This window comes from Vulpes lagopus, chromosome 21, assembly GCF_018345385.1.
Source record: "Vulpes lagopus strain Blue_001 chromosome 21, ASM1834538v1, whole genome shotgun sequence".
Classification (NCBI taxonomy): Eukaryota; Metazoa; Chordata; class Mammalia; order Carnivora; family Canidae; genus Vulpes; species Vulpes lagopus.
In genome coordinates this window covers 7,495,169-7,520,955 of record NC_054844.1, presented here as the reverse complement: position 1 = coordinate 7,520,955, position 25,787 = coordinate 7,495,169, and the positions used below count along the sequence as shown (strand labels likewise).

The following is a 25,787-nucleotide window of genomic DNA, read 5'->3' as shown; positions in this document are numbered from 1 at the left end:
GGAGGGGTGGTTTTCCTTCTACAGTGTGATGTTGCTCAAGGCTGGAAGGCTCACATGTGCCGCATGGTACTCAAGATGAAAGATCTGTGTTGGCAGAGGAAGTGGTCTCTACCCTGTCTTTGTACCTGGCACAGCCCAGCTCTCCCAGGTGCTAGCGAGAGGAAGTGATGACAGGAAGCTGAGTGCATGTCTGAAACATCACATCACAAACCGCTACAGGATTTCTCAGACACCACCCATGTACCTCCTTCACAGGTCCTCAGGCTGCCCAGCCTGACCCAGGGGGTACCCAGATGAGGCCTCCACCAACACACCCAGCTCCCCAACCTTACCTGCAGTTGAGGGAGTGAGGACCCTGTAGGTATCCTGAAATACTCAGTAGCTGTCCAAAAGGGCATGACCTTAATTGCAGCTCAAGGTTACACAGAGCACAGCATGGTGCCCCAGGGCTTCCTCTGAGGGCCTTCATTTCATGCCTTGAACACTGCAAGTTGGTGGGAGTAGGCCTGGGTACAGGGCTTAGTTGGGTCCAATGTGGGGAAAAGACAGGAAAGTAGAAAAGCTTTGTTTCTGAGGACACAAGGGACTTTTACTTGACTAGGGTTCAAATGCTTATGTGTTATGGCCCAATCCCCACCATTGCCCCACTGTCCCTTACTTGCTCCTTAAAAAAAAAAAAAAATTTAGAGAGCAGGAGCATGAGTTGGGGAAGGGGCAGAGGGAGAGAGAATCTTCAAGCAGACTCACTGCTGAGCGTGGAACCCACTGTGGGGCTCTATCTCATGAACCATGAGCTCATGACTTACCCGCTTACTCCTTAATCTCGTCCCATTTTCTTTTCCTACCACAGGCTCATTTTTAACCTCCACCCAGACATTCTGCTTTCCTACCACCCTCTCACCCCTTCACATTGTGTTCAGCCCAGGGACACAATGAAAAAAGGCAGAGACCTACACAGAGACAGAGTACCCATGATCTGTGCCTTCTTCATGCCTTTCTTGGAGTCTTTTTGAGCTCTGAGACTTGGCTAGAGTCCTTCTGGGAGAACGTGACTACTCTTCTTTTATCCTGAGGCAGGAGAGTGGTTACCACTTCAGAGTATAGACAGATCTTGGTGAGGTAGCTAGGAGAAGACAAGAGAGAAGGAGGTTGGTTTCAATTGGGGTAATCCCAAAAGTAAGGGGCTGTGGGGACTGCTGGAACTCAGGACACTTGGGCTTCATCCTCATCCAGGTGGGGAGGTGGCTAGAGCTGGCTGATTCACAACTGAGGAGGGGTAGGGGCAGGGCTGAGGGCAAGCAGGTGTTTACCTTGTCATCTTTGAAGTCCCAGGAACAACAGTGCAAGAAGGAAGAGGCCGCTGGCAAATAGGACTCCAAAGGTTGTTTCCTGCTCTTTAGGTTGAGATCAGCGTGGGCAGAGATCAGTAGGCGGGAATTATGTCTGAGCCCAAGCCCGAGCCCACACCTGCCCCAGCAAGAGGGACAAAGCTGAGAGAGGAAGAGAGGGAATGTGCAAGTGTCCCCATCCCTGGTTAAGGAACTCATAGCAACAAATGTTCTGCTTTCACCCAGGAACTACACACACTAGTATTCGTACTTGTTAAAAGTTGTCAGATGTTTGTGTGTTCCTCCACACAGAATTTCCTGCCTCTTCCCCTGCTTGGAACATTTTTAATTGCTTTGCAAGAGAGACTTAGGTTAGATTAGTTGTTGACAGGTAAACTGAAATTTTGCAACTAGCTGGGGAATGATGTAAGCTGAGATAAAACCCCAGATTTTGGGAAGCTTGCAGGCTGGCAAGCCGCCAAATAATGCCCAATGCTCCTGGATGTTTGCAGGTCTTGTTTAAAACCTTTCAATGATATTCTGTGACTTCAGGATGAAATTCCAGCTTGCAGGCCCATTGTGATCTGCCCATTAAAAGCAGTAAAGGATGTAAGGCTGTAGGGGAGTCAAGCTGCCCATATTTCATATTTTCTCTCTTACCATTTGCTAGGCAGGTGACCTTGGGCAAATTCCCTAACATCTGTAAGTGCCAGTTTGCTCATCAATAAAATGGGGGTCGTGATAATAATACATGCAGTCATACAGCTAAGTGCTCAGTAAAGCACTTGATTCATGTAAATGCCCAATAAATGTAATTATTCAAGTTTCAGAGCCGCTTCTCTCTTTTCCCACACACCCTTGGCTCTAGCTGTGCAGTTCCCCAAATGTTCCTGAGACTTTATAATTTGGCCTTCACATTCAGCTTGCTCAGCTGGCGTGTCTCCTCCAGGCCATCCTCCCTGACTGCCTAGTCCATCCCTCCAAGCTGACTAAGCTCTTTGAGGGCAGGAACAATTCACCCTTTGTCTCCAGCTCTCAGTATATTACCTGGCATCCTGGAACCTGGGGTGTAATGGAGTCTCAGGATGTAGTGGCAGCTATGGGGGCTGCCATCTCAGGAAATAAGAAGTAGAAATGGAACAAAGTGCTGTGGGAAGCAGAACAAGGCCAGAGACGAGCTGGGGGCAGGAGAGCCAGGAGCCCCAAGTATAGAAGTTGAGAAAGGACGGCACTCCTAGTACCTGGTGGGGCAATCCAGGTGCTGACACTGAGGGGCTGTTCCAGGGAGATGTGGGTAATCTGACAGGTGTAAGTGGTGCCCTCAGGGCCTGGTTCTGGGGTCAGGAAGGAGGAGATGCTGTAGGTGCCGTCTGAGCTTTGCCGGAGGCCAGAGAAGGAGGCACCAGAGACCAGAACTGGGGATCCACCTAGCTCCTCTCGGGTCCACTTCACAGTCATGTCCAGAGGATAATAGCCAGCGATGTTGCAGACGAGGGTGGCTGGCACAGCTTTGTTCGCCAAGCTCAGTCGTACTTTGGGGGAAGCTGGAAGAAAGAATGAGGAGTGAGTTTCCAGAGGGATCTAACCTGATAGCAGAGTTGCCCAAAGCCTGCTTTCTTTTCTTGCTGGTGTGGAAGCTGGAATTAACCCTTTAGTGGAGTGCCAAGGAGGGGGTGGAAGGGGTCCACCCTGGTTGCAGGCCAGAAGGGGGCACGTCTTCCACAGGTAATTAAAAAACAATAGTAAAACTTAGTAAAACCAAGTAAAAGTTGGCTTCTTAACATCACTATTAGCTCGGGATGCCTGGGTAGCTCAGTGGTTGAGCATCTGCCTTTGGCATGGGGCATGATCCTGGTGTCTGGGATCGAGTCCTACATCGGGCTCCCTGCGAGGAGCTTGCTTCTGCTTCTGCCTATGTCTCTGCCTCTCTCTCTGTGTCTCTCATGAATAAATAAATAAAATCTCTAAAAAGAAAAAAAAAATCACTATTAGCTGGTGATTTTCAAGGACATCAGTAATGGAATACTCCTGCCAATCTGATGGCCCCCATGGCCCCTCGGTTTGCTGCTGCTCCTCCCCAGGATGTGGTCCAGAGGACTGGGGTACTTGGGAGCCAGCCAGCCAGGACAGGGCAGCAGAATCCTGGATTGGTAGACTGCTTGGTGGAATTATCCTGGAGTCTGACAGGGAACAGTCTGTGCTTCTAGAATGGAGGTGGCAGTTAGGTCGTGGCAATGCATTCTGCCTCTCAAGAAACTGCCCTTGTGTTGGACTCTGTCCTGAAAAATACTCTCATAGGCATATCCCTTACCCTCTCCCTGGAGAACTGAGTATGGCCTCACCTTGGATGTGGAAATGGATGTTTTGTTGAGCTTGGTACAGAGAGGTGGTGATCTGACAAATGTAGGTCCCCTCGTCCTTCAGAGTGAGGCTAGGGAGGGTGAGGGAGGCGTCCCCGGCCAGTAGTAGCTGCTCAGGCTCCAGGGTGGCGCCCTCCCGCTTGGCATGCTGCTGCCCTTTGGTCCACCTGTACACCATCTGGCCACTGCCCTTATGTTGCCGCCGCCATTCCACACTGGTCAGGACCAAGCCCGGTGCCATGGAGAAGCCACAGTGCAGGGAGGCTGAGGACCCCAGCAGCAAACTCAGGGATGGGGTCTGTGTTGTCACTTGGAGCTCCACTGTAGTGAGAAAAAGAAGGGTAATTGTGGGCTACTTCCTCCTTGAGTCCCCCTGATCCCTAACTATGGGCATGTTGTAGGCATACACCTGCCCCTGCCTCCTCCTTTGGACAATGAGGCCAGTTGAGCTCAATTCCCACTAGATGGAACACAAAGAAATAGTGCTCTGGGAAGGCAGCCTGACACACGATAATCCTGAGTATTCTGGAGTCACTTACCCCGGGACAATCTGACAAAAGCTATGGACTTCTCACCAAAAAAGTACATATGCAAAATTATGAGTTACTGTTGACTCTCAGGTCAGACCACTGGAATAGCAGAAAAAACTTTGGAACCCTGCTTCTTCCACTTATTAGCTCTGTGACCTTGGGCAAGTCACTAAGGGTTGCCAAGGTCATCTGCTTAAGGCAAGGCTGCTGTGAAGACTAGGAGTAAGAGGGTTTTTAAAAAAATTTATTTATTAATTCATGAAAGACGCACAGAGACAGAGAGAGAAGCAGGCTCCTTGTGGCCTTATGTGGGACTCGATCCCAGGACCCTGGGGTCACGACCTGAGCCAAAGGCAGATGCTCAACCATTGAGCTACCCAGGTGCCCCAGGAGTAAGAGTTTTAAAAAACACACAGTAGCAGTATTTGTGCCAAATGTGCTGATTTGAGTCTAATGAGGAAGACAATCAGACACTTCCAAATAGTGGGATATTTTATGAGACAGTGGGCATGCACCCTCAAAGTGTCCTTGCCAGGAAAAGAATGTTCTGGACTTAAGGAAGCTAAAGGCACAGGACAGCTAAATATAATGCATGATCCTTGTTTGAATCCTGGCCTTAAAAAAAAAAAACAAAAAACCCAAAGCAACCCAGAAAGCTACAAAGAACATTATTAGGGCAACTGGAGAAGTCTGAATTTTGACAGTACTACTGTATCAATTTGAAAATTTCTTCAGTCTGATGCTTGGTGGCATACCCTCCCTGGCAGGGAGGAATATTTTATCACTGGTAATATTCAAAATGGCCAATATGGTGATAGTGTAATGGTGAAAATATGTTCTTGAATTCTTTACACACTGTAGCCCTTTATTGTCTGCACCATTGTAGATTGCTCCCCACTTTGGTTTGCTGCTGGGGTGATGGTTTTGTGATTATGAAGGAAACATCCTTGTCTTTGGTTATAAACATTGTTTTGTTTTGTTTTTAAACGTGTTTTAAACAAATACATGCTATACATGGAAACTTTTGGGGTGAAGTGCTGAGATATCTGCAACTTTCTGTTAGTTCGGGGTGGGGGTTATTCTATCCTTTCATCTATCAAGAGAGTGGATGTGGCAAAATACTAATAACTGGTTAATCTAGGTGAATCGTATACAAGTATTCATTATGGTTGATACTGGACAGACATGAGAACTCCTCTTTCCTGATGTGGCAGGATAAATTTAGGTTGCACCACAGAAAGCTTCGAGTGTTCTGGGGCTTTCTACGGACAGGAGGGTAGCCCCCTAATCGCTGGACTTGGTTGTCTCTTTTTGGAGGCAAAATACTGTATTTGATCAACTCTAGAGAAACCTATCATCATGATCTCAATTTCCTATACCCTCTGGTATGTGCTGGGTGGGAGAGTGTAAGGGCCAAATTTTACTAACAAGAGATAATGAACAAACTTGTATCCCTGTGCCTTGCTCTAACCATCCTAAAACACCAGACCAGGCTGGCTTTCACTGGGATACAACTGTGCATGGCTTAATAAGACTGCTAGGGATAGCATATGTGAATAGAGCATCACATGTCATTTCCTCAGATGAGGGAGGTGAAAATAATCCAAATCCAATTATTTGGGTCTTTCAGAGAAGGGGCCAAGGCTAGGGGACACCTTGAAATGACTGATATGGACAGAGGTGTACTTGTTCCCTTCCTTTTCCTCCTATCCCCCCATAGCTGACTACTTGAAAAAACCCAAAATTTCCTTTCTGCTACTTTTAATCTTCTCACCGGTAGTCTGTACTGTCCCACGGGGGCTCAAGGGCAGGTTCAGTGTGGGGTGCAAGACAGCTCCATTTTCAGCATCCCTGGGAGTCTTCATCACCATGGAGATATCAGGTCCCTCTCCAGATACCTGCACGTTGGTGATGAACCAAGCTGCCTTCTCAGTGGTCTGGAGAAAATAGTAGGAGATCTCACACGTCACCTCCTTCCCGTTGCAGTCAGCATGGAGCAAGGCCTCAGCCTGGGGAATCTGTACCAAGTTCACTGGGGGAGGAGAGGACACAGATTTGGTTGGATTGAGGACACTTGGGCCCATGGAAAGCAGGTGCAGCGAGTGTACTTGGGAACTCGGCTGTCTCAGCAGAGAGAGCCCTGAAATATTGGGGCTCTTACCTGAGGCCTCGAAGGTAATGGATGGGTTGTCTTTAGCCAGTGTGCCCCCTTGGAAATCGATGAAGCCTTCCAGGGAGCCATCATCCAGCACTGGTACCTGCCTCAGCACGAGCATGGCCTTCACCATATTTCTACTGCCGGCAAAACCTCCAAGGTTCCTACCTTCCTCCACCAGGAAGCAGTCTAGGACCACATCCACTGCTTGCCACTGCCTTTCTGCTGCAAATTAAAGATGGGGTGAGCACCCTCTTGCCCAGAGAGTTGCTCCTGTGCTCGTCGTCACCCACCCCAACTGTGGAGTCATGAAGGAAGGGGTAAAAGTCTTCCAGGGTCTTAGCTGGCTCTGTGTCCCACTCTTGTCACCTCCAAACCAGCCTTCTGGGAAGCACCTGCTACTCTAGGTACATACTTGGTATGAATTATTTAAAATCCTGGATTTGCCTTGCTCAGAAGAGTTTGTTTTTATTTTACTACAGCTGTCACAGGAAAAACTCTCTTTGGGCAAAGGCATTCTCAGCAAAAGCAAATAAAGAATTGCCACTGGGAGGGGAGACAGGACACTTGTGTGGCAAGGGGCATTGGCAGCCATCTTCTCCATTTCCCAGCCAGCCCACTGAGTCTCCTCTGCTTTTTGCCATTAAGGTGGCCTTCCTCTCTTCCACGTTCAGGGCTCACCTCCTCCAGGGATTTCCTAGCCAGGAACCCTTCCTTCTTGGGTGTCTGCTCCCAGGCATTGTCCTCTTCAGTAGGCCCACCACCACATCTACCCAGGAGAACACACTTTTCTTCATCTGGCCTTCCCCACAATCTTCCTTCTCCCCAATGCTACTGGTGCCTTACTTTGCCAGCCTTTTTTCCAGTTGGGCTTAGGAGGCAATTGGAGGCCATCCCTGGCCTTTCCCCACAACCTTTTCCCCTTCTGGCATCTCAGGAATCTTGGGGTGGGTGGCTATCACATCTGCCCTGGGCCCAACATTTCCCCTCCCCAGCCAGCACCCCCCACTCACCTGGGTCTGCAGCTGCACCGGACAGAGCCAAGCAGAGCAGCAGGTACCACCCCTCCTCTGGGCCCATGGGGGCCGCCCTGGACAGCCAAGCAGAGCAGCAGCCACCACCCTGCTCCTGCCCCTCTCCCCAACGGCCTTTTTGCACCAGCTCCTGCTGACTGGTGCCTCTGAGCTGCGGAAGAGGGGTCTCTCCAAACCACCCCTGCCGGCCTGTTGCTTTCTCTTCAGTCCTCAGCCCACTTTCGCTTTCACTTTGGCTATCATCGTGGCTGCCTTGCCAGTCAGTGAAGCCACTAGGTGCTCGTTCCAGAGTCCTCTTCATTGTTCTCCTTTTTTGTCGCCTCGCCCCGCCCTACCACCCCATGGCTCCCACCCTCCTCCCCCTTCTGCTTAAGACCTGACTTGACGGCATGTACCCTTTTGCTCCCCACCCAAGAAAGTGGAGCTGAAATAAGGGGGAGACTGCAGCCAGATGCAGGATCCCCAGTAGCCTGGGGACTCTCTTCATTTTCTGTGGGTGCCACACCCACTTGCAGTTCCCATTCCCTGACTTGGGCGGGGCCCTCACCACTAGTCTGCGCTGGAGAAAGCTCCTCCTTCAGATCTCTGATCTGGAGGAGGAGGCTGGGAGTGGCCTGCACCTGGAGAATGGAATTTCAGAGAGAGCACCGCTGGGAGAGCTTCTGTGTGTGGCTGGCTGTCACTTTATTTTGCTGAGTTTCTAGGTCAGTGATACAGCACATGGTGTTTCGTAGGGGAAACTGTGTTCTCCAGCTAAGGCCATAGCCCTCTGGTGCAGGGCAGGAGTGAAAGTGGGTGGGTCAAGACACACTTGAGTCCCTGTGTCCCACCTTCCACCTCATCCCCATGTGTCCTTTTCACTGCCAATCTCCAAAAGGCACTTTCTCAAGTCTGCACATAGGAAAGGGTTCTGATAACAGGATGGTACTGAAACTGGGGGCGGGGGTGGTGGGGCAGTCTTGTCCCTTCTGGATGGCCACTGGGGTGGGATGGAGGCTGAGGTTTTATTGTACTGATGACCTGCCCACCCCTCTCCGTGGTGTGCAAGCTCAGCAGTAGGAAGCGGGTTCTGGTTTTCGGTAATCTTCCTGAATGGGGATGGCGCCACCCTCTTCCTCCCTGGGGCAGCTGTAAGGACAAGGCTCCACAGGCACCACTGGGCATTCTTCTTTGTCTGCGGGAAGAGAATCAGATGAACCTTCACTGGCAGTGAGGGTGGGGGGTGGTGACAGGAGTGGAGATGAGCCAAGGAGGGTCAGCTTAGCTGTCAGGGGGTTGCCAGCTAAGAGGGAAGAAAGAAAAGGTGGGAGCCAATGTTGGTAAAGATGGAGTAAGGAAAGATTCCCTGAGGCTCCAGGCATGGGCAGGGGGCCTGGGATGGTAGGGCTGGGGACAGGGAGAGGACTGGAAACCTGTATGTTGTCTCTTACTTAGCCTGTATTTTCTTTGTTGGTGGAAGAACAGAGCTCCGATCATGGTGAAAGCAAGAAACATTCCAGAGAGGATCACAAAGATGCGGATGCAATCTGAGCTGCACAGAGACCTTTGGGCTGTGACAGGCAGAGGCCACACAGGGTTTTTGGAGAGAGCCTAGGCCTTCACTCCCCTCAGCCTAGGCCCATTGTCACCTCCCCTCCCAACTGTCGCCCATCCCCTCCCCTACTGCTACCACTGGACTCAGTTCTTTCCTAACCCGTAGACTCTGCTTCTCCCCCTTCTAAACTCTCCTCCTAGGAGCTTTCTGGCTGGCTTCCCTCTCCTGTATGCAGTCTCTCTGGGGGTAGAGAACAGGGAGAGAAAACTCACGTGGCCAGTGGGTGGAGAGAGCTGGAGCAGGCAGCCACCTGAAGTCAGCCAGGGTCTGCATCTGCCGGACTGTGCTGGTCTCCTGCATCTCTGGAAAAAGAAACAGGCTGAGCAGGAGCTGGGGAATCTTCTAGGCCTAAGGAAGGCCTGAGACCTAAGACGCACAATGAGATGGGAGGGCTGACTGGCTGGCCAGGCAACTTACTTGGGGATGGTGGTGATTGTGGTGAGAGCTTTACTATACCTGTCACTGGACAAAGCGTTGCCTGGAACTTAATTTTGGCGTAAGGTAAGTGGGTGGGTTGCAAGTGTGGGCCTGGGGCTGGAGACGGATGAGGTATCAGTAAGGGGTTTGAAGGAGGATCACACTCCGTACACTGCTTGTCCCTGCACTTCCAGCCCTTGGGGCAGTCACACTCCGCATTTGCCGTGAGAGTGCAGTTTCGAATGAGAAGACCTGGTGACAGAGGGCGGGGTGGGGGGGGGACAGGGACACACAAGCAGTTCAGGCCTCAGAGACTTGCAAGGTGCACTTGCTAAATCCTGCCCTGAGCTCCCAACCCAGACCCACAGTGAGGGACTCCTGCCCCTCGCTCCCTGTCATCTAGTGCCTCTGCCTCTATTACTAGGGTCATTAAAGGGAACACTGAGACCTTTTAGAAAATTCATTCATGGGTAAGCAGTATAGTAGTTCAGTTACAGAGTCCTCACAAGGGTCCTGAGGGGGAACATTTGTGCAAAGGGGCCACTTGAAAGTCTGCTACTCTATGTAGGCTGGCACATGGTTTCTGAAATTCTAGCTAAGCTGGAGAAATAATAAAAGAATCCATAATACAGCTGCAGACATTGCACTTCTTCATTTTATAAAAGATAAAATTCTAAAATAAACAAAAACATGGGCCACACACACATATTCATTTTCCTAAATTGGCTTTTGTGTGAAAAGAAGAAAGATATTTCCCCTCGGCTGGTATTGTTATATCCTAAGAAAGATGTACTCCAGGGTCCAAACAAATGCATGCTTCAGATGCAGCCAGTTCATCAATAAGGGGTCGCTTATCTGAAATCTAGGGACCTAGGGCCACTTCCCCTCCCGTTTTTTTCACTTACCCCTTCTTGTCATGATCTGAGTTATACACCCATTCTCAGCAGCCCCCCAAATTCTGCTTTCCCCTTAGCTGTAACACTAGAGTTCTCCCTAGGGTATATGCCCAGGTCATCCCATTTCCCAGCATTGCCTCCACTTGCAGTAGCCTCGAAGTGACAAGCTCTGACCCCCTCCTCTTTGCTTCTCCACACCCAGCTCTGCCACCTTGCTGCCCCGGAGGCTTGCCCATCTCACCAGAGTTACAATGCCGACAGCTCTCACAGTGGCGCCGGGCGTGGTGGTCTGGTGAAAAGGAGGCCCCCGGTATGCAGGGATCACACTGAGCAGCCTCTCCATGCCTTTCACAGTCTTTCACGAGGAAAGTTCCTGTGAGCAGAGGTCTAGGGTCAAGGCGCAAGGAAGGCCACTTCTCTGCCCTCTTCAAGGCAGGACAGGATTCCTCTCCTTGCTTGAGCTCAGACACACTCTCTGCTACCCCCCCACCCCCAAACCCCTGGCGAGGCCTCCTCTCTTACCTGGCTTACACATCTGACAGCACCGTTCTCCCTGGACCTGGTAGTGTTTCTCCGGACAGTGCTTGGGGGCTGGGGTGGCTGAGAGCCCCGCCAGGGTCCCCAGAATCCACAGCCAGCAGGGAGGTGGCCGGGCCATGGTTCTCACTCAGGGGAGCTCTTTTTGCACCCCAGTTGCAGACTGCTGGCCTCGGTGGAGCTGGCACGTCCAGCTGGGTGCTGGTACCTACTCTCTGTACCTCCTGGGCAGCAGCTGCAGGCCCTCTTCAGAAGTTGGCTTCAGGTGGTAAGGCGACCTTTGATGGCAGCTGAAGCTCTATTGTGCCTGTTTTTTTTTTTTTTTTCTCAGAACAGCGACTTCCACCCCCTCCCCCTTTTCCGTGTGCTGGGTGCCAGCGAGAGTATTAAAGGGCAAGCTTTGTCAGAAGATCTGCTGCTCTTCAAAGGCATCCATCCCCTCCAACATGCCGGCCTCTCCCAGTTTCCATCTGGCTCCTTTTTTTTTTTTTTTTTAAAGATTTTATTTATTTATTCATGAGACACAGATAGAGAGAGAGAGGCAGAGACACAGGCAGAGTGAGAAGCAGTCTCCATGCAGGGAGCCCAACGTGGGACTTGATCCTGGGACCCCAGGATCACACCCCGGGCTGAAGGTGGCACCAAACCACTGAGCCACCCGGGCTGCCCTCCATCTGGCTCTTGTGCTCACTAAGAACATAACCCACTCATGCCCGTCTCTTTTAGAATGTTGGTTGCATGGGTCACTACCTCTTCCCTTCACACACTTGTGCACAGAGATGCCCACGTTGCCCCCTGTTCACAGCTTACAAACTAATAACAGTTTAGAGAAGGAGGGGGGACCTGAGTACAGGTCTACCAACTTTTATCTGAAACTCTTGGGGTCAGGTAAGTTTTAGAATTCAGGATTTTTCAGATTTGGGGGAGAAACTAGCCCTGCAAAATGCCCTCACAGGGCTGGCATAGCACTCACAATCAAGCACAACATTTCTGCAGCAAAAGAATATTGGGGCACCTGGGTGGCTCAGTCAGTTAAGCATCTGCCTTTAGCTCAGCTCATGACCCTGGTGTCCTGGGATTAGAGTACTGGGTCAGGTTCCCTCTGCTTCTCCCCCCAGCTCATGCTCTCTCTCTCGAAAAAAAAAAATACATTTTAAGATTTTATTTATTTATTCATGAAAGACACAAAGAGAGGGAGAGGCAGGCCGAGGGAAGAAGCAGGTTCCCTGCAAGGAGCCAGACGTGGAACTTGATCTTGGTTCTCCAGGATCACATCCTGGGCTGAGGGTGGCGCTAAGCTGCTGAGCCACCCGGGCTGCCCAATATATATATTTTTTAATTTTTAAAAAAGAATGAACCATTGAAGCTAAGTGGGTTTAATAAGGACCGTAACTAACCCTTGCATCGAATGAGGTCTGGTTTTATGGCCAAAAGACTTTGCTACAGAATTGTTCAGAATTGCAAACAAGGGACTTATACCCGTGTCCTCCTCTCTGCTAGGAGATCACATGCAATCTCATTTCATCCTCCTGCCAGCCCGTGGGGTGGGTATCACTGTGCCTCTCGGCCTTCCCTTTTCACCTCACTACCGATTTCATTCTTCCCAGCCTTGGGACTTGGGATGAGATTCCCTGGGTAATTGTTTGCCTGTTTCTGCTGTTCTCCTGGGAAGGCTGATCTGGGGATATTGGAACTTGTTGGACTTTTCTCTCTTTGAACCCACAGTTGATTTCTCCAGGCCCCTTTTCATTCGGGGGCTTTGGCGCTGTTTCCACACTGCTCATAAAATGTCACACTCCTGTGACCTCACCTGTTAGCTCTGTTCTCTCTCTCACTCTGGTTTCCTTTCTCTTCATATTTTCCATCCCCCTGCTTTCCTCCAGGCCCCTATTCTCTTCAAGAGGGTCCTCACACGTGGGAAACCACATGTGAGTGTGATCTGAAGAATTATTTCTACACAACCACTCTTCTACCTTGCAGGCAGGGTGCCTGAATTCCCACCTCAGAGAGACAACCTTGTCATCTGAGGATTGTGCTGTCACTAACAGTCCTGTCCCATCCCCAGATTATGGTCATTCTTTTCACTGTGCATCTTTTTTTTTTTATAAATTTAGTTATTGGGGCACCTGGGTGGCTCAGTGGTTGAGCAACTGCCTTTGGGTCAGGTCGTGATCCTGGGGTCCTGGAATCGAGTCCCTCATTGGGTCCCCACAGGGAGCCTGCTTCTCCCTCTGCCTATATCTCTGCCTCTCTGTGACTCTTATGAATAAATTAAAAACAAAAGTCTAAAAAAGTATTTACTTATTTGAGAGAGAGGGAGAAGCGCAAAGGGAGAGAATCTTCAAGCAGACTCCCCACTGAGTGTGGAGCCCCATGAGGGGCTCCATCCCACAACCCCTGAGATCATGAACTGAGCTGAAACCTATGGGTTGGACACTTAACTGATTGAAGCCCCCAGGTGCCCCTTCACTATGAGTCTTAAACCTGGGCATGGGAAGTGGGGGCCTGTGGGGTTGGAGGACACCACACAAGAGCAAGGAGGAGTTGGGACCTTCAGGGAGAACTTGCAGAAGGGGGAACTGGAGGACCCAGAGAGGACTGGCAACTTTCACAATCTCACGGCTACTCACCCACGTGAGGGAGGCTTCGGTGCTCTGTACTAGGGCCCATCATCCCTCTTCATGGGGGAAAGGGCAGGAGCAGGGTCTGTCTGGCTTTCCTGGAGTACTGTGGCCCAGAGGAGGAAACCCAGCTTTCTGGACCTCACTTTGCTCTAGGTGAATGGAACCTGGACTGGCTCCCTGGGTAGTGCCTTCATCTTGTCTACAGGTCTGCGAGAGAAACCTGCTGACCTCTCCCTCGGAATCTTCCTTTACCACATTCTCTTTTGGGGTGCAGCTTCTCTCCACACCTGCTGGCACAGAGGTCTTTTCTTCTCAACTCTTCCCTCCTCCTCCTGCATCTCCAGAGACAGGCCCACGGAAGCACATCTCTTTTGATGATTTTCTTTATTTCTGAGGGCCTGACTAAACCCTCAAACTGGAACAGTGACCATAGCCCAGATGGCAGCTGGGGCCACCCTACTTCTTGATATCTAGGTAAGACAATCCTCACCTTTCAAGCAGGACAGGTCCTGGACAGAGTGAGGAGGAGGCAGAGCTGTCAACTGGCACCAACTCTGGTGGTCCAGCTGTTATGGCCCTCTCTTGTTCCCACTCAGCTCAAGTCCAGTTCTTGCCTTTGTGCTCCTGGCTCTTTCCTTACCTCTGCCCTGACACAGGTTCCTGCCCTATACAGGCTTTCTTGAATTTTCCTCCAAACCAATGGTAAACAGAAGGCTGTTAGGTGTGGCTAAACTTTTGCTTAAGAAACGTTTACATATCACAAGGTTACAACTTAAAATTGAATTTTAGGTATTGTTTTCAACGGTCCTTCCTGCCCCAGAGATTTATGGGTGGTCTCGCTACCTCATAAGGCAGCAAAGGCACTGACCGTCTTGCTGGCACTGCCCCAACCCCACCCTTTCCTGTCACAGACTGTCAGGCAGCATACCCCATCTGTCTTCAGCCCCTCGTCCCGGAATTGGTCTTGGCTCTTCAGAAATCTATGGGATTTCTGAGTGCCTGGGTGGCTCTGCAGTTGAGTCTGCCTTTGGCTCAGGGCGCAATCCTGGGTCCAGGGTCCAGGGATCAAGTCCTGCATCGGGCTCCCTGCGAGGAGCCTCCTTCTCCCTCTGTGTCTCTCATGAATAAATAAGTAAAATCTTTAAAAAAAATAGAAAACTATAACCAAAGTATTGAGTGGAACAGGACTCTCTCCAAGATCCTTTCTTAGAAGGAAGTTCTGTTACATAACACAGATGTCAGACATCACTGTTCCTGGAGCACCTGGGTGGCTCAGTAGGTTAGGCATCCATCTTTGGCTCAGGTCATGATCTCAGGGTCCTGGAATCGAGCCCTACATTGGGCTCCCTGCTCTGCCTACACTCAAAATACATACGCGGGCACACACACACACACACACAAATCTTAAAAAAAAAAAAAAAAAAAAAAAAAAAAAAACACTGTTCTTGATCCTTACCAACAAATCCCTCAGTTTTTCTAGCCTTCTCTGTCCCTCCCACTCCATTCCCTACCCCTACACCTCCCTGCTTTAGGTCCTCCTTCCTCCCCTCGAGTCTTTAAGAAACCAAGTGGGCAGGACAGTAGGGTGAGCTCACTTCCCAGTTCTGTAATTTGCATTCATGGGACTCCTGGCCGGATCTCACAGAGGACTGAGTTTTCATGGGCATTTCTTTCTTTATTTCTGATTTTATTTATTTATTTATTTATTTATTTATTTATTTATTTATTGATGATAGAATGAGAGCAAGAGTGAGAGCAAGAGAGCACTAGAAGTGGGGAGAGGCAGAAGGAGAAGCAGGCTCCCCGCTGAGCAAGGAGCCTGATGCAGGGCTCTATCCCAGGACCCTAACATCATGACCTGAGCTGAAGGCAGACACTTACTGGACTGAGCCACCCAGGCGCCCCAGTGGACATTTCTTTCAAACTTTGACTACTTTTCAGTATCTCAACTCCAGCTCCTAATATTGCCTAGCACATTAAGGTACTCACGAAATACTGGGTGGTCTGTCCTCAGCCTTATTCCTTAATAGTTCCAACCACAATTATAAGTTTGACATTTCAGGGGGCCCAAAGCCACACTGACCTCCTAAATTCCACTCCTCATTCAATAAGAATTTGTTGCATATCCATTCTGTGCCAGATACCAGCTAAGTAATGGGTCACAAAGGTGAAAAAAAATAAGCATGTGGTTTCTGCCCTCGTGGAATCAGCACATCAGTGAGAGAATCAGAAATGGATCAACTAATCTCAAAGACAAACGTAAAGTTATTAGAATGGTCATTACTGCAGCACCAAGAAGGGCAGAGACAGAGTGCAATAATGATGCCTGTCCCCTAAGGGGTGAAGTGCTTCAGCCAGAAAGTTTTGCTGAGCTGTGTGGGATGACGTCTCTCCACCTACTGAAGAATTGTTTCTTCCTTTGGTTTAGGTTTCTAGATGTCACTCTATTTTTTTTCTTTGGCCACTTCTCTTCTTGAGCCTTAATAGTTTTTCTTATATAGAGATGATATAAAATAGGGGTAATCTGTTCCTTGAAAGCTTGGGAGAATTTATGTGTATTTTGAGTGTAGGCTTTACACTGATGATTTCATTCAGGTTTTCAGTTTCTTCTGGAGTCAGTTTGGTAGATCATATTTTTCTGGGAGACTATTTAATCTGCTTCACATTTATGGGTGTAAATGTTTAAATCACCACTAGATCTATAGTTATTTTCCCTTTTTCACTTCTAATATTGTTTATTTATTTTTTTTTAAAGATTTATTTATTTATGATAGACATAGAGAGAGAGAGAGAGAGAGGCAGAGACACAGGAGGAGGGAGAAGCAGGCTCCATGCCAGGAGCCCGACGTGGGACTCGATCCCGGGACTCCAGGATCGTGCCCTGGGCCAAAGGCAGGCGCCAAACCACCGAGCCACCCGGGGATCCCCCTAATATTGTTTATAATTTCCTCACTTTTTTCTGATATATTTTCATGAAATACATCTAATTATGACTTACATCAAAGAACTAGTTTTTGATTTCACTATGTTTTCCCATTATTTCTTTGTTTTCTGTTTCATTTTACTCTCTGGAGTAATTTTAAAATTATCTCCTTTGAGGAGCAAAAAGATCTTATTATTTTTTTTTCTTTCTTTGGGTACATTCTGCCATTCTTTTTCTAACTTCCTTTTTTTTTTTTTTTTTTTACAAGTTTTATTTATTTAAGTGATCCGTATACCCAATGAGGGGCTCGAACTTATGACCCCAAGGTCAAGAGTTGTATGCTCTCCTAATTGAGCGAACCAGGTGCCTTCTTTTACTAACTTCTTGAATTTGGTGCTTAGTTGATTCATTTAAATTTCTCTTTTATAATGCATGCATTTAAGACTATAAATTTCCCTCTAAGAACTGTTTTAGCTATGCTGAAGCAAGATTTTGTGAAAATATATTATTACTAAATATTGTTATGTTGTATAAAATTTTGTTATAGATTAATATTTTAGTGGGAGCAAAAAGATCTTTATGTTATAAACAAGTAAAAATAACATTATCTTTAACTATTGTTTTCCTTGGGACTCCTGGGTGGCTCAGTGGTTGAGCATCTGCTTTTGACTCACAGCGTGATCCCAGGGTCCTGGGATCAAGTCCCACGTCGGGCTCCCTGCATGGAGCCTGCTTCTCCCTCTGCCTGTGTTTCTGCCTCTCTCTCTGTGTGTCTCATGAATAAATAAATAAAATCCTTAAAAATAAACAAATAAATAAATAAATAAATAAATAAATAAATAAATAAATAAATAAATAATATTGTTTTCCTCAACTTTATCTCATCTTTTTTAATTTAAAAAGTTAGAAGTGAAAATGGAAAAGAAAATTGAACAATTGTAGATAGGATTCAAAGTCCCTTTGATCAGTCTTCTCTCCCAGTCCCGGTCCTTTCTCTGCTTCCTCAGAGGTAATCACTGTTGCAGATTAGTGAGTATTCTTCCAGAACTTTTTCTTTTTAAAGATTATATTTATTTATTTGAAAGACAGCATGAGCCAGAGAGCACAAGCAGGGGGATGAGGAGAGGGAGAAGGAGAAGTAGGGTCCCTGCTGAGCATGGAGCTGGATGTGGGACTTGATCCCAGGACTCTGAGACCATGACCTGAGCTGAAGGCAATCGCTTAATCAGCGGAGCCACCCAGGGACCCTTCCAGAACTTTTTCTAAACAAACAAATAAATTATATGTTGTATGTTTCATTAGTTTAGGGATATTCATGACCACAAATGAGGAACGATCCCCTTCCTTTGTTAGGCTATATGGTAACAAACAGGTTCTTTTTATATAGGAGAGAATGGAAGAGCAGAACCTCCAGAGACAGACATCTGTCAGCAAAGAATCAAGCGGATCTTTCCAGCAAAGTCTCTTTTCTTTTTTCTCTTTTTTTTAGTCTCTTTTATTTTCTACCTAAAATATTATTGAGCAATAATCAGGTATTTCTTACTCTGATCTCAGCCCCTCTCCTACTGTGAGAACCCTCTGCTTGAATTTGTCAGAGCAGGGAAGACCACCTGTCTCCCGGGAAGGGGATGAAAATCCCCATGTGCAGCATGTGGTCACGACTTCTCCCTGGCAAGGGCTTATCCCCCTCTTTTATACCTGAGGTCATTGACAGTGAGGACATCTAATTTTAACTTTTCCTTTCGTATCTAGGGCATGGCACATTATATCTGTTCTCTTAAGAAAATATTACACAAGCCTATAGTAATTCTCCTAACGCAGAATAAGAGATTAAGCCAAAGGAACAAATCATGCGTTGGTTCTCTCAGTCATTAGAGAATTAACTGTCAGGGGTGCTTGGGTGCCTCAGTAGGTTAAGAGTCTGCCTTCAACTCAGGTCATGATTCCAGGGTTCTGGGATCCAGTCCCGCATCAAGCTCCCTGCTCAGTGGGGAGTCTGATTCTCCCTCTATCCCTCACCTTGTTCATGCTCTGTCTCTCACTCTCTCTGTCTCTCTCTTAAATAAATAAAATCTTTAAAAAAATAAAAACATCTTAAGAAAATCAATAAAATCTTAAAAAAAAAAAAGAAAATTATTTCTTGGAATGAAATAGCCCCAAGCCTGGCAATTCCATGTTCTTCCTGCAATTACTTTTTAAGGCCTATCTTTGTCCAGATAAAGAGTTCATCTCAGTCTGCTCCTAAGAAATCTCCAAAGGCCTCAGCCCAAAATATTTTGGGTTTTTTTTTCATAAATGATATATAACCTTCTAAAATTTGCTTTTTGCTTTTTAAATCCAGTAACATACCTTGGAGATCATTTTATGTTTTTTTTAATAATATTTATTTATTTATTCATGATAAACACACACAGAAAGAGAGAAAGAGAGAGAGTGAGAGAGAGAGAGAGAGAGAGAGAGACAGGCAGAGGGAGAAGCAGGCTCCATGCAGGGAGCCCGATGTGGGACTCAATCCCAGGACTCCAGGATCACACTCTGGGCCAAAGGCAGGTGCTGAACCGCTGAGCCACCCAGGGATCCCGCATTTTATGTTATACTTATGGAACTACTCATTTTGTTAAATAGACAATGGATGTACATAGGCTTTTTAGCCATTCTCCTGTTTACCATACTTCTGTTTTTTTCCCCCAACATTTCATTATTACAAGTGGTGTTGCATAGACATTTCCTACCTCCTCGTACATATGGGAGTGTGCCTTTAGAATAAACACTGGGCATTGGGACCACTGAGTCACAGAGTATGCGTCCTATTCACTTTAATAGATACTGGCAAGTTGCTCTCCAAAGCAGCTCTACCAACTCACGCCGACCAACAGTGGAATGAGGACACATTTCCTCACATCCTGCCAAATTTCATATTAGCAAATCATTTTAGACAATCTAATTGGGGGAAAATGCTGTCTCATTGTTGTTTCAGTGTATGTTCTTTTGAAAGGCAGTGAGCCACATCATTGGTGGCGTGGATCTCCTCTTTTGTGACATCTTTATCCTTGTGTCACCACCAGTGTTCTAAAGTCCACTCTTGGCTCTTTACAGAATCCTTGGCTGTGTGACTCCACCTGCAGGGCCTCTGCCAATCCTGTGGAACCCTTCAGATGTTTGCCTAGGGCTGAGAATAGCCTCCTTGTGGCAAGGCTGGTCATTCCTGTCCTGTCCCTTAATAAGCCTTAGGAGACTGCAGACTTGCTCATGGGTGGTATTCCTTAGCTCATTTGTGAGATGGAAGTTGAGACATGTCTGACCCTTAGTTTCCTTTGCTTCAGCACTAGATTCCTCTGTAAAACCCTACAGTGACCCCAAGCCCAAACTGAAGGGCTCCTTGGTGCATGTTGATTCTTTTAAAGTTGAACTAAAATTCAACATTTTAACCATTTTATAATGTACAATTCAGTGTTTTTTAGCATTTTCACAAAGTTGGGCAAATATCACCAGTATCTAATTCGAGAACATTCCTATCTCTTGAATTAAAGGAAACTTCACACCCATTGGCAGTTCCACTTTTTCCCTCCCCTAGCTGCCTTCCCCCACCCCTACTTTCACTGTTTCCTGTCTCTATAGATTTGCCTATTCTCAATATTTCATGTAAATGGAGTCATATAAGACATGACCATTTGTATCTGGTTTCTTTTACTGTAGTATAATATCTTCAAGGTTTATCCAAGTTGTAGCATATATCATCAGTACTTCATTCCTTTTCTTTTCTTTTTTTTTTTTTAAAGATTTTATTTATTTATTCATAGAGAGAGAGACAGAGAGACAGAGACACAGGCAGAGGGAGAAGCAGGCATCATACAGAGAGCCTGATGTGGGACTCGATCCAGGGTCTCCAGGATCACGCCCCGGGCTGCAGGCGGTGCTAAATCGCTGCGCCACCCGGGCTGCCCTTCATTCCTTTTTATGGCTGAATAATCCGTTGATAGATATACCACATTTTGTTTATCCATTTATCAGTTGATGGACTTTTGGGCTGTTTCCACTTTTTGACTATTACGAATAATGCTATCAACATTTGAACCTTAAACATACAATATACAACTATGAGTGAAGTTGCTGGGTCATATGGTAACTCTAACTTCTTGAGGAACTGATAGACTGTTTCCCACAGAAACTGAATCATTTTACATTCCCATCAATGGTACATGAAAATTCCAGTTTCTCTGCATGCTTACCAACACATGTTAATTTCCATTAAAAAATGATAGCCATCATAGTTAGACTGGAGGGGAATCTCATTATGGTTTTGATATGTATTTCTCTAACACTAATGGTGCTAGACATTTTTTTCATGTGCTTACTGGCCATTTGTATATCTTCTTTGAGAAATGTGTATTCCTTTGTCCATGTTTAAATTAGGTTATTTGTCTTTTTTTGTTGAGTTGTAAGAGTTCTATTTATTTATTTATTTATTCATAAAGATTAAAGATTTTATTTATTTATTCACGAGAGATGCAGAGACATAGGCAGAGGGAGGAGGAGCAGGCTCCCCTCAGGGATCCCAATGTGGGACTCAATCCCTGAACTCCAGAATCACTCCCTGAGCTGAAAGCAGAGCTTAAGGGCTGAGCCATCCAGGCGTCCCTAAGAGTTCTGTTTTTAAAGATTTGTTTAATTGAGAGAGAAAGCACATGCATGAGTTGGGGGAGGGGCAGAAGGGGAGAGAATCTCTAGCTGAGTGCAGGGCCTGAGGCAGGGCTCCATCCCTTGACCATGAGATAGTGACTTGAGCCAAAAACCAAGACTTGGTCCCTCAACTGCTCAACTGACTGAGCTACCCATTCACCCCAAGTTGTAAGAGTTCTTCAGGGGTACCTGGGTAGCTCAGCGGTTGAGTGTCTGCTTTTGGCTCAGGACATGATCCTGTGGTCTGGGATCCAGTCCCACATCAGGCTCCCTGCAAGAAGCCTGTTTCTCCCTCTACCTGTGTCTCTGCCTCTCTCTGTGTCTCTTATGAATAAATAAATTTTTAAAAAATATTAAAAAAAGTAAATATTCTGGATACTAGACTTTTATTTGGCATATGCTTTGTAAATATTTTCTCTATTCTATGGGTTTTTTCGTTTTCATGATAGTATCCTTGATACATAAAATAATGTTTTAAATTTTAATAAAGTACAATTTCTTTTGTTGCCATATTTTTCTTTTTTGATTTTGGTGTTATCTGAAATTTGTTCTCTAAGCCAAGATCACACAGATTTTTATCTGTTTTTTTTTCTAACATTTTTATGATTTTTAGTTCTTACTTTATTTTTTCTCAATTTTGAATTAATTTTTGTGTATGATTTGAGGTAAGGGGCCAAGTTCCTTCATTTGCCTGTGAATATACATTGTTCTAGCACCATTTGTTAAAAAGACTATTATTTTCACATTGAATGGCATTGGCATCTTTGTTAAAATTAATTGACTATAGGTATATACATTGATTTCTGGACTCTTGAATTTATTGTATTGATCTAAATATTTGTCTTTATGTCAGTACCACATTGATTTAACCATTGTAGCTTTTTTTTTTTTTTTTTAAGATTTTATTTATCTACTTGACAGGGGGAGAGAGAGAGAGCACATGCAGGAGTGGGAGAGGGAGAAGCGGATAAGGAACCGATGTGGGGCTTGATCCCAGGATCCTGGGATCACGACCCTAGCCGAAGGTAGACAATTGACAGACTGAGCTACCCAGGCAACCCTAACCATTGTATCTTTGTAGTAAGTTTTGAAATCAGGAAATGTGAGTCCTCCAACTTTTCCTTATTGTTCAAGATGATTTTGGCTATTCTGTGTCTCTTGCATTTCCATAGGAATTTAGAATTAGCTTGTCTACTGCTGCAGAACTGTATATTAGTTTGAGGGAGTACCGTCATTTTAACAATAATAGTAAGTCCTTCAATCATAAACACAGAATGCTTTTCACTTATTGAGGTCTCCATTAATGTCTTTCAACATTTTGTGGTTTTCGGTGTACAAGTCTTACACTTTCTTCTTTATTATTTTTTTTAAGATTATTTATTTATTTATTTATTTATTTATTTATTTATTTATTCATGAGAGACACACAGAGAGAGAGAGAGAGAGAGAGAGGCAGAGACAGGGGCAGAGAGAGAAACAGGCTCCATGCAGGGAGCCTGATGTGGGACTCCATCCAGGGTCTCCAGGATCATGCCCTGGGCTAAAGGCGGTGTTAAACCACTGAGCTACCCGGGCTGCCCCACTTTCTTCTTTAAATTTATTCCCAAGTATCTTTCCTTTTTCCTGATGTTATAAATGAAATAATTTTCTTAGTTTCATTTTTTAATTGTTCATTGTTCATGTAACATGTTGACTTTTGAAAGAGGCAGTTGTTTTCTCCGGAGTTGGAAGGGGATGCCTTGTAGTGTAGGTGTGTTGCTATCACACCCTGTGGGCTGTGGCTTGGGCTTACTTAGAACTTATCTGAAGTCACAGATGGAGAGTTAGATTCTGTGATGCAAAGGGAAATATATCTGACTCATCTTTCCCATTCCCCTTTTGCTTCTGAAGGCTTCCTTGACTGGAGAAGAAGAGAGTGGGTTAGTGGCAGAGGCTTCCGCCTCTCTCACAGATGCTTCTCTTGACCCTTCTCTCCTTCATGGTTTTTAGGGGCCCTACTGCAGTTATTCTTGAAGAGCAAGGATTTTGGTAGCCTTCTCTCTTACCTGCAAATTGGGCCAGAATCTTCTCTCCTTTGGTGAGCACCTTGCCCATAGAGGAATGTTGAGGGTGATAAGTGCAGGCAGGATCCTGAACACTTGCAGTGGGGAGGCTATCAGAGGAATCTTTTGGGTAAGGTGTATAAGCATCAATCAGATGGTGAAAATCTGAGAAATGGAGGATCAGTCAGGGTAGATCTGTGCTGTCTAGACTATGTCCAAGGCCATCTCTCTGCTTGATCACTTGCTAGCTGGGCCAGTTACTTAAGCTATGAGTCTGTTTCCACTGTAACATGAGGATGCCGATGTTTGCCTCACAGGGTGGATGTGAGCAGTTAATTGTGGTAACTTGGGGGCACACCTCTTACAGGGTTTGATGCAGAAGGTGTTAGTAAATGTTCCTTGGAGTATGAGTTGATTATCAAGTTCCTTTCCTTCTTGGGGTTGGAGCAGTGGGAGAGCTCAGGATTCCTGAGGAAGAGCTCATAATGGAAGGGAAAGGATAGAGAAATTCTTCAGGAGAGGTATATGGAAGGCATATGGGACAAATCTTTCCTTTACTAGAGCTCAGAGGTAGCAATGTGAGCTTGAAGATGGGCAATGTGGAGGTTTCTGGGGCTGAAGAAACTCCATCACATTTCATGCCAAAGAAATGGGACAGGCTGGCTAGGGACAGTTGCAAGAAGTAAGTCATTGCAAGTTTGTATATTTTTATATTTGAAGGCACAGAAAAAAGGCTAAGCATAGTTACTAGAATTTTTTTTTTTTTTTGTGATAGTCACAGAGAGAGAGAGAGAGAGGCAGAGACACAGGCAGAGGGAGAAGCAGGCTCCATGCACCGGGAGCCCGATGTGGGATTCGATCCCGGGTCTCCAGGATTGCGCCCTAGGCCAAAGGCAGGCGCTAAACCGCTGCGCCACCCAGGGATCCCCAGTTACCAGAATTTTAAACAAATATTAGTTTATTAAAGTAATTAATTTCAAAATATAATTTTTCTTATGCTTTTTTCTTTTTTTTCTTATGGTTTTTAAGTTCAAATTATAATTTTTGTTATTCTATTTTGAATCTAATAAATTTGAAAATCTTACTTATTGCTTTTCTTTAATTTCAGTCTATAGTTTTTTTTTTATAATACAGTAAAACAAAGACAATGATCTTCACTTTTGGGGAGCATGTGTTGTTTTGGGGTAAAGAACACATAACAAAATTTATGATCCTGTTAACTATGCAGTTTGATGGTATTAAAGACATTCACAGGGATGCCTGAGTGGCTCAGCTATTGAGCAGAGTCTGCCTTTGGTTCAGGGTTTGATCCCGGAATCCTGGGATCGGGTCCCACATAGGGCTCCCTGCATGGAGCCTGCTTCTCCCTCTGCCTGTGTCTCTGCCTCTCTCTCTGTGTCCCTCATGAATAAATAAATAAAATCTTAAAAAAAAAAAAAGACGTTCACATTGTTGTACAACTATTACCATCCATTATCCTCCCTTTTAATCTTTTTCATCTTGTAAAACTGGAACTCTATACCCACTAAACAAAAGCTCTCTATTCTTCCCTTCTTCCAACCCCTGGCAACCACCATTCTACTTTTTGTCTTTATGATTTTGACATTCTAAGTACCTTGGTAAGTGGAATCATACATATTTATCTTTTTGTGACTGTATGAAGTTCGATGTGTTTATTTCTTTTATTATCTGTGCTTTTGATGTCATATCTAAGAAATTATTGCCAAGCATGTGGATATCAGTTATCCCAGTACCATTTGTAGAAAAGACTGTTCTTTCCCCATTGAATAGTCTTGGTACCCTTGTCAAAATCATTTGACATATAAATATAAATATATATAAATGCACAAAGATTTATCTGGGCTATCTATTCTGTTCTATTGGTCTATATGTTTGTCTTTATGCCAGTACTACACTGTTTTATTTACTGTAGCTTTGTAATAAGGTTTGAAATCAGCAAGTGTGAATTCTCCAGTTTATTTTTGTGTGTTGACTTTGAATCCTGCTATTTTACTGAATTCATTAGTTCTAACAGTTTTGTGTCTGTGTAGTTTTTAGGGTTGTCTACATGTAAGATCTGCAAACAGATTACTTCTTTTTTTCCAGTTTAGATGCCTTTTTAAAAAAAATTTTTAAAATTTATTTATGATAGTCACACACACACACACACAGAGAGAGAGAGGGGGGCAGAGACATAGGCAGAGGGAGAAGCAGGCTCCATGCACCGGGAGCCCGACGTGGGATTCCATCCCAGGTCTCCAGGATCGCGCCCTGGGCCAAAGGCAGGCGCCAAACCGCTGCGCCACCCAGGGATCCCGCCTTTTATTATTTTTTCTTGTCTAATTGCTCTGGCTAAAACTTCCAGTATTATGTTGAATAGAAGTGGTAAAAGTGAGCATTTTTAAAAAAAGATTTTATTTATTTATTCATGAGAGAGACAGAGAGAGAGCGAGCGAGCGAGAGAGAGAGGCAGAGACACAGGCAGAGGAAGAAGCAGGCTCCAGACAGAGAGCCCAATGTGGGACTCAATCTCAGGACTCTAGGATCACTCCCTGGGCCTAAGTCAGGAGCTAAACCCCTGAGCTACCCAGGGATCCCCCAAAGTGGGCATTTTTAAGGTAATTCCTTATCTTAGAAGAAAAGCTTTCAATCTTTTGCCATTGAGTA

At 45.9% G+C, this 25,787-nt stretch overlaps 2 protein-coding genes across 4 annotated transcripts; both read right to left on the bottom strand.

Moving 5' to 3' along the window:
• Positions 1-7: 7 nt before the first annotated feature.
• TAPBPL (TAP binding protein like) lies at positions 8-7,708 on the bottom strand. 2 transcript variants are annotated; one of them, XM_041736825.1, is made up of 7 exons: positions 7,387-7,708; positions 6,380-6,595; positions 5,993-6,250; positions 3,671-4,009; positions 2,570-2,872; positions 1,311-1,394; positions 8-1,123 (listed from the first exon to the last, which is right to left on the bottom strand). In XM_041736825.1, exons 1-6 carry the CDS (start codon positions 7,706-7,708, stop codon positions 1,315-1,317), a joined length of 1,518 nt encoding a protein of 505 aa, XP_041592759.1. In that variant the 3' UTR covers positions 8-1,123; positions 1,311-1,314. The 2 variants fall into 2 exon arrangements, with proteins under 2 accessions (XP_041592759.1, XP_041592758.1); XM_041736824.1 differs by having other exon boundaries at positions 15-1,123; positions 6,380-6,598.
• Positions 7,709-7,874: 166 nt separating this feature from the next.
• CD27 (CD27 molecule) lies at positions 7,875-11,126 on the bottom strand. 2 transcript variants are annotated; one of them, XM_041736828.1, is made up of 6 exons: positions 10,837-11,126; positions 10,556-10,687; positions 9,458-9,670; positions 9,214-9,303; positions 8,838-8,957; positions 7,875-8,581 (listed from the first exon to the last, which is right to left on the bottom strand). In XM_041736828.1, exons 1-6 carry the CDS (start codon positions 10,970-10,972, stop codon positions 8,457-8,459), a joined length of 816 nt encoding a protein of 271 aa, XP_041592762.1. In that variant the 5' UTR covers positions 10,973-11,126; the 3' UTR covers positions 7,875-8,456. The 2 variants fall into 2 exon arrangements, with proteins under 2 accessions (XP_041592762.1, XP_041592761.1); XM_041736827.1 differs by lacking the exon at positions 7,875-8,581 and having other exon boundaries at positions 8,611-8,957.
• Positions 11,127-25,787: the final 14,661 nt, after the last annotated feature.